Here is a 9,074-nt window from a genome sequence, read left to right as displayed (position 1 = left end):
AAAAAAACACCTGCCCGGCACCTGGAACTGCATGTCCTGGGCGTGGGGCGATACGAATTGCGCATCCCTGTGCTAAACCCCGAATATAGGGTGCACACCCACTTTAAAGACTTAAAGTGGGGGGGGGAGTGCAGCCTATATTCGGGCAAATAAGGTATTTAGTTTTAATCATCTAGTTTCAAGTTTCATACTGGGGAACTGTTGTGTTTTTTCCACTGGTACCTTTTATCATGTGATGTAATGCACATTTTTTTTTTTATATAAATAGACCCAACAGAACTATAGTATGAAGCATAGTGCCTCACAGTGCATAGTCATGGTGTTTCCTAGGAGGAGTTGGCTGACACAGAAACACAGCATATAAACTGAAACAAGAATAATTTTGTTAAATTTCAATATCGCTTGTATTGTTTTGGCCATAGGCAAACAGTTTGGAGTTTAAGTACCAAAGTACCATATAACAGATTAATGTTTTGCCCAGGTTAACAATGAATGTGGAACATGAAGTTGGTCTTCTGGTGGAAGAGATACGCCGCCTTGGTTCTAGAGGTAAGAACACTAGAAATTATTGGGCTATAGAGGCATGGTCTGAAACATTAATCCATCTGGATGTAATATGAAAACTGTACAAATTAGATTTATTTGGTATAACTAATTGACAATTTATGGAGTTATTACAAATATTCAATGTCCTAATATCCACATGTAAAGTTAGAATAGTGTTCAATAGCCAAAATGTGTGGAGTTTCTACCAATCGGCTACAAGGGTCCTGTCCGAAATAATTAATTTAGTTTTTTTCTTTCAATTTAAATTGTTGTGATTTAATTTATATGACTAGAAAAAAATAATTGACATGCACAATAATAATTATGGACCTAGAGAAATATACATGTGTGCCTCGCTGTTCACCCTGAGACATAGCTCTAGCAATTTTACTCTTTAACTTCAACTAGTATGTTTTGTATGTGTTAAATTTTACATCTTAGAAAATAGCAAATGTTACAATACCTTTTATTTCAGCATAGTTTTTGCCCTAATGATTAATGTAATATTTTCATGAGACAATGCTGCTTTACTGATTATTATCTGGACACTGTTTGCATATAACTGCTGCTTTTCTACTTGCAGGGGAAGATGGGAAGCTGAGCGTTAAGTTTGGTGTGTTGTTCGCAGATGACAAGTGTGCCAACCTCTTTGAGGCTTTAGTAGGGACACTAAAAGCTGCCAAACGTAGGAAGATCATCACGTACCAAGGGGAACTACTTTTACAAGGTGTTCATGATAATGTTGACATTGTGCTACTCCAAGATTAGTGTAAAGCTTTTCTTCCCACAGGGACCTCAGTGTCTCTTCCAGGTGAACCACATGCAAAATCCAAACGGGTTATTTTTATACTGGGTGTCTTTACTAGCATTTGTTTTGCTTTATTTTTGGAGATACATTTTATATTGTAAAATGTTCAAATGGGTAATAAAGTCAGTCTGATTATTGAAAACAATTTACTTTGTAATGCTTTCTGTTTTTTAATTGTTATTAATAGTATTATTCAAGAATACTATTACTAAAGTAATATCTGTGTTTTCCACTCAAGCAAGTTTAATGGTGATGTTGCCGTCTTCTAATGTTTGCAGGACCAAATACTCTACGCAACACTATGGTATGCTAAGGGTTAAATAAAGATTCATTTAATCATGACAATTTTCTCCCCATGCATATTTTTTAGGTGTAGCTTACATTTAAATGAGGATGGCACTATTTTTTTTCTACCTAATTGCAAGTTAAAACTTCTGTAGCTTGCAGAAGGCCCCTAAGAGATGTAGGGACACCAACTGTGACAATGTTTTTGTCCTCTCCACATCCATAGTTTTAAAAGGCACTGCTGTTTTTCTGTCATTTGCTGTGCAAATCATTTCCTATAGGACTCTTAAATCTGCAATGAAACCAATCCGCTCTGCTCTGCTTAGCCTGCCTATTTCGGACATCGCATAAATGTGCTTTAGCATATGATAGGTTTCAGCAAAGCTCCTTCAAGCAATGTAACATCCAGGGCAGGACTTGGTTGCTAAGTAATGCTGGTAACTTAATTTACAATCAAATACTGCTTTTATGAGACTGGGATTGTGGAAAAAAAAAAAAACATCTGCTTATTTTCCTTCTCTCTACATATATCTAGTTTCATTTTATGATGTACCCTAGGTGGAATAGCACCCTTTTGAAAGTTAAAAAATACAATTAAAAAGTTTTTAAAAGTTAAAGGAACAAAGGCTTCCTTTCAAAGTTTTATATAAGAAATTTACAAAATGAAAAGCAATCTGGATAGCTAAATTAAAGAACCAGAAAATGATTGAAAGGGAATGCAGGACCCATCCAAACACATTCTTCAAATATATCATAGCCAGCTACCCCTACACCTGCAGGTAAAATCAAATAATAAAACAGAAAATAAGAAAAAATACTGGATTACAACTTCTGATATGTCTGGTCAGGCTGATGATAAGCGTGATGGGAGTTCTGGCCCACAAAAGTTGAAGCATGAAAAAAGGCTGGAATGCATGTGAAATTGTATTCCCCCCCCCTAATTCCCTGAACTATTTGCATAGTGTCATGTTATATAAATGTGCCATGTAGATTAAATTTTTTTTTATTTATTTTTTTTTAAAACATATGCATGTGGGATTTTTCTGTAATCCGGAGATGCATCTGAATACATTTTGGTGAGTTTCTGTGCAGTTGCATCATTGCATGTAATCTGACAAAAGGTTGTAGTGGGGGGAAGCAACAACAAAATATTGATATGGCTTCCTTTCCCATAGATTGGTGACCAAATGTTCCTAGTGATACCCTAGCTTGTCTTTCCAAAAATATATACTTTTTGTGGGGGTACTTTTGAGCTGGTGGGCTCCTTAACAGTCCTAAATGAGGCCTCACAAAATAAAATCTGAATTTCAAGTTTAGAAAAAGGAATGGCTATGCCCCCAAACTTCCAAAAAATCCCCCAAAACATAAATACGTACACACATGTTGGGTATTTTCAAAACCAGGACATTTACGTTATTATATTTGTAATATTTTGGCCAGCTGAATTAGTTTGGGGACAATTATCATTACTAAATATTACAACCCACAAGTATTTTCATTATTTTAATGTATTATTAATATTAAATGATGGACTACACATCCTTAAATGGTATCAAAAGAAAGAGACCAGAATAGATTCATCCTTGAGCACTTTGGGAACTTTATTTGATTGACAGATCTTTTATTAATGATTTAGGGATCACATTTTAAGTCCTGAATAAAAAAGATCATGTTTGTTTTCTCGCCAGGATTGTATTTTTTTTTTTTTATTGTATTAATGGCCAGGGCCTGACTGGGGAAGAAAAGTTGTTCTGGTCATTTAAGGCCAGAGGGCACTAAAAGATGTATGTACAGCCACGCGCTGGATACGATGCAGCTCAATCGGCCACCAGGCATATGAAACCACAGGGCCTTGTTGTGAAAATTGCTTCAGGGCCCCCTAACTTCGCCAAGCAACATATACTACCTTTGCCCCCAAACAGCTTGTCTGCTCCATAATTGTCCATTCCCTCCTCCAACATACACTCTGGCCCACATTTGTAAAACACTAATTTTAACATGCTAACACACACGCTTACTCGTACTCACTAACACATTCCCTCTCACACCATTTAAGTTAACACACATTTCATCTCACACCACTATCACATACATGCTCACATACGCACTTACTGTATTTGCTGATTATAAGATGACCCCCCCCAAATTTGAATATTAATTTAGAAAAAAAGAAAAAGCCTTAATATAAGACTACCCTATGGGAAAAATGTTTTACTAGTAAATATTTCACATATTTCACTATTTTATCATATTTAATAAAAACTATGATTGAAAATTTTGTTTATTTTCGTTTTATTTGCCACTTTGTCCCAGTTATGCACATCTGCCCCCAGAAATGCCTTATACTCCCTATATGCCACTCTGCGCCAGAAATGCCTTATACCCCCTATATTCCACTGTGCCCCATGATATGCCTTTTGACCCCCTATGTGCCACTCTGGCATTTAGGGGGTTAAAAGGCATATTATGGGGCAGAGTGGCATATAGGGAGGTTTAAGGCATTTCAGGAGGCAGAGTGCCCTCTAAGAGCAGCAGTAGCAGTTGGGCAGCGGGCCGGCACTGGCAGAGACACAAATCTAGACATGCATTATGGGACTAGATTTCCTTAAAACTTGGACCATTTTTAAGAATTGATCCCACAGAGCAGCAGCACTATTGAAATTTAATCTAATTTGGGCAGACTGAACATTCACAGGTCTCATGTTCTTTTTGTTTAAGAGATTGTCGTCTTTGGAGATTAGTTCAATTGGACAAATTAGGCAAAATTTTAGTTTAAATGAATTTGAATGCACAAGACTTTTCCTGAAAACAATGTGTAATGGTAAAATATTTAAAGGTGACCAGAGGAGGGCTAGCCTTCCCCTCCGTAAATAATATACACACTGTAACAATGACTGTAACAGACACCAAAAAATACTCACTCCGTCACACATCACTCTATCAATCACACCTCACACTTTTGCCTTTACTTACAGCTGCTCAAAAACAGTGCGAGCAGCCATGCTATTACCACAGGGTCATTTTGTGTTGTGTAACACCACTGTGCTTCCGCCTCCACAAGTTGGCTGGTACAAGCTATTGCCGACACACGCCCTGAACGTCACCTAGCTCTAACTATAACAAAACATTTGGCCAAGCACTCTAGTGGTGGCAAAATGTGTCCTGACCCAGCGCTCAAGAAGTTAAATTAAAATAGATATTAGTCCTGAATAAGACATAAGTGCACCTTTTAGTAATCAAAAGACATTATTTGCTTTAGATATTTGTCTTGATATAAAATTACGGTTTATATTGCATGTCCCTAAAAGTATTTTTTTTGGTCCTAATTATGAAAAGCATTGCTAAGCGCAAGGTGGATTTCTTTCTCCACTGTGGTATTTGTTTCAAACTCAAAGCTAAATTTTGTTTACTTATCGTCATATTTTTAGCCCAGAAGAAATCCTGCTCACAATTAGCTGGATGTAATGCTGGAAAAAAATCTATCACAAGTAATTGAATAGCATAAGATAAAAAAGAGAAAAAAAGTTGCCATTAAAGTGTCTGAGTTAATGAATATGGAACTACACACCTGAGTTTACTAGTCGATTAATTTTATCACAGGTATTAAATCCAGCACAATGTTTTCTTTACATCACAAGATGATGATGTTAATCGGTTGCAAAAAAACATTTTTTTTTACCCTATCTTATTTTTAAGTGGGTAATCGACAGATTAAAGTATGTAAACATGGTAGGTCTTACTTTCTTTTCCAGTATACATTAACCTCTAATGATGTCTTCAATTACAAAATTTCAATTTTTGTTTGTGAAAACAGGCATCTTGCAGCAGCTTCACACAATTTAGTTTGCTATCTCACCCCAAGATATTAGCAAAATTAGTTTTGCAAAGGCACTTCAAACTTTTCTACAGATAGTGGCTCATGTGCATTCTCCTAAAAAAAGGCAGTTAACGTCTAGGAAACGTGGTACAACTTCCTGCTAATGTTGAAAACCGAATTCCAAAAAAATGCATGAACTGCCCATATAGATTAAAGGGGTGGAAAATATTCCTCCTGTCTTTAAGTGTTGCCTGTTCTTTAATATGTCTGACATACTATTGTTGTTTCATTTGTTACTACATGCACATATTAAAAAAGACAAACCCTTTAAAACCCTTCAGGTCCGGGGGTTTTCATAACCAAATTACCATATATATTTTTACCATACAATATTTTTTTAAATATTTTCACTATATGTTTGTTAAAGTATGACTCCTATTTTCCATATGTCATGAACCCACACAAATTATATGTAATTTTGCTCAGAAGTAGGGCCTGCTTTAAAATCATAGAAATACATAAAAGATAATAATAATTATTAGTGATAAGTGATCTTTTACTCATTAGGGCTAAGGGGCACTTAGAAAATAATATATTTTTTTATTTATTTTATTATTTTCCGATTTTTTGACTAATTTTGTACCGTTCATACTGAAGTATGGCTTGAGATGCCTTTAATTTATATTCCTTTTTTCCCTTTTATTTGGAAAGGGAAGAAACTATTTTTCTCCCTCTCCTGCTCCTTATCTATTTTTGCTGATCACACTATGATCAGCAAGCAGGGCTTCATAGCTCTAGAGAGACCCAGGTAAGTCTCTCCTGTCCTCACATGAACTTCTGGTGGGTGTTAGGAATGATTTGACATTCCTTGAATGATGGTGAAACAGCTTCTGGTGAGAGCAGTTGCACACGATCAGTCGGCATGCTGGATTCCAGGCTGTCAATAGAGAGCCTAAACTCCTGTGTAGGGGAAGGGAGATGTCCCTGTCGCTGCTACAAAGCCAGGACATACCTGTTCATCCTAATGGGCTTCTTGCTATAGGTTTTAAGGATATACAGGTCCTGAACGAGTGCTTAAAGGGGAACTCACACCATACCTTTAAATCATTTTGTTATTTTCTATGGTTGTTATGCCTACGTATGTAATATTTGTCCCAAACCAAATTGCATAAATAGTAACTTATGTCTACAGAAACTAGTTCTCGCGTCCTCAATGCTTTTTGAAGAACGTAACACTACGGCTTTAAACATCCTTACAAAACCCACACATATGCAAAAATAGCAAAACACATCTGGTTCCATTCAGGGGAAAGCTTGCACCCTTTGGCATAGGGTTACAGGTAAAGCTAAGTGGCCCCTGGCACAGGAAACTAAGAAACACTCTACTAAATAAGTCTGGGGTGTTCCCAGTCTGCAGTGGTCAGCACATATCAAAAGCAGTCCAAGGAATGGAAAGCCGAAAAGGTGACAGGTTTCATTTGCAGCGGTGTGGTCAAATCCAACAGATGAGCTACTGTAGCTCAAATTGCTGAAAACAATATAATGCTGCTTGTGATAGAAAGGTGTCAGAACAGACAGTGCATCACAGTTTGTTGTGTATGGGGCTGCATACCCGCAGACCAGTCAAGGTGCCCATGCTGACCCCTGTCCGCTGGTGAAATTGCCTACAATGGGCATGTGAGCATAAGAACTAGACCACAGAGCAATGGAAGGTCTGACCTGATGAATCAAGTGGATGGCCAGGTACGTCGCTAACCTGGGGAGCGCATGGCGCCAGAATGTATCCATGGAGGCCCACCTCACAACTTACAGGACTTAAACCCTTCAGTCCCAGGGGTTTTTGGTTCCTCAAGTCCCGGAGCAATTTTGCCATTTTTACGGTATGTTGGTTCAGCGATATATTCCTGCAAATAGTGTACCCATATAAACTATATGTTGTTTTTTCAAGGAGAGATAGAGCTTTCTTTTGATACCATAGTTAGATGATTAGCTGAAAAGTTAGGATGAGAAATTTAGTACAAACTAGCAAAAATTTGAAAAAACCCAAATTTTTTATATATTTTCCCTCTGAATCCTCACAAAATTAGGTAAAGTGATGGAAAATCCCCTCCAGGTTTATCAATTCATGTGTCCTGATTTCAGAAATACCTAATTTATATAGATTTTCCATACTTTCCTAGCAATTATAGGGAACATACTAGGTGTACATTATGCATAGAATTTTTATGCTTATGGCTTAAAGGGTTTTGGGGTTGTGAATTATTTTTTTTAATTTTTTGGGGGGGATTTTTTTTTTTTACGCACTGGGACCTGGGTTAAGGACCTCTAACCGTACTAACCATTAATGCCAGTGATGTCACAATGACATCACTTAGCTCACTTTATTGTTTTTTTTATTATTATTTATTGTATTATTTTAGTTCTTTTTTTTTTAAATCACTAACAATTTTTCCTCTTCGTTTTGTTTTTCAGCATGGGAGAAGAGTGAGAAACATGGTACACGATCGTACCCCTGCACTGGTCACACTGTGATCAGAGCCATCATATATTGCAGGGAATATCCTGTCCTCCGATGACCTTCCGGGTGACGTCAGCAGTGATGTGATCTGAAAGGTAATGCCAGATCATTTAAAAATGTAACAGTTTTCTGGCGTTTGTGCCGGAAGCTGTTACATGAGATTGGGCAGCAGAAAGCCAACGATGCTGGCTTCTGCTGTCAGAGGGGAGTCCAGGCTGTCAAACATCCCTGCTGCTGCAAGAAAGGCAGGACGTACCGGTACGTCCATAGGAGATTCTTAAGATGCGTTTTTTGGATGTACTGGTACGTCCATAGGGGACTGAAGGTGTTAAAGGATCTGTTGCTAACGTCTTGGTGCCATATACCACAGCACACTTTCAGAGGTCTAGTGGAGTCAATGCCCCGACGGTGTAGGTTACAGGCAGTAATAACGTAGTATATTTGAGACCAGTGAATCAATGTATTTTTTTTTTTATGGATATTCAATTAATGGTTAGGAATAGAACTAAAGACTAGGTTTTAGTTTTACAGAGTGGGTTGACACATAACTATGCACACTAGATATAGTATAAATATGCCATATACAAAAAAAATGTTACCCTTAACTAACAATTATAAACACAATTAAATATTGTATGACACGATAATTTGATGATTAGTGTAATTTTACATTTAGAAAAATTATGAACCCATATTAAGAAATGTCATAAAGTTGTGTCACACAATAGTCTTTGTTCATTAATCCATCAAATCTCTTTGTTTAACCAGTAATCATATCAGTGCTTACAGGTAAGACAAGTGTTTATGCATATTGTTTAATCTAGAGTCAAAAACTGTATTAAATAAAGTAAATACTTTCAAGAAGAGAGTGAATGCCCTTTGCACTAGGTTAGGAATCCGTAATATATTGTTCATCCAAAGTTCTGTCATTTATTGAGCAGGGCTGCTTAGCTGACAGCATTCATTAAAGTGACAGTCTAATGCTCTATACACAGCTCCAACATTCAGATGTATTATTACTATATTTCCCCACTGGTACATATTTCCCCACTGGTACTCGGAAGATTAGGGGTCTGCCCTGTCAGCAGGACCCAACATTG

At 37.1% G+C, this 9,074-nt stretch overlaps 1 protein-coding gene across 1 annotated transcript; it reads left to right on the top strand.

The window, feature by feature from the left end:
* Positions 1 to 422: 422 nt before the first annotated feature.
* On the top strand, positions 423 to 1,499 carry ABRACL (ABRA C-terminal like). The gene is made up of 2 exons (XM_053461050.1): positions 423 to 549; positions 1,130 to 1,499. The coding sequence occupies exons 1-2, from the start codon at positions 489 to 491 to the stop codon at positions 1,312 to 1,314; spliced, it is 246 nt and encodes an 81-aa protein (XP_053317025.1). The 5' UTR covers positions 423 to 488; the 3' UTR covers positions 1,315 to 1,499.
* Positions 1,500 to 9,074: the final 7,575 nt, after the last annotated feature.

The sequence above is a fragment of the Spea bombifrons genome, chromosome 3 (assembly GCF_027358695.1).
Source record: "Spea bombifrons isolate aSpeBom1 chromosome 3, aSpeBom1.2.pri, whole genome shotgun sequence".
Taxonomy (NCBI): domain Eukaryota; kingdom Metazoa; phylum Chordata; class Amphibia; order Anura; family Pelobatidae; genus Spea; species Spea bombifrons.
The sequence above is the reverse complement of the archived record's forward strand: the minus strand, read 5'-3'. Positions and strand labels throughout refer to the sequence as shown.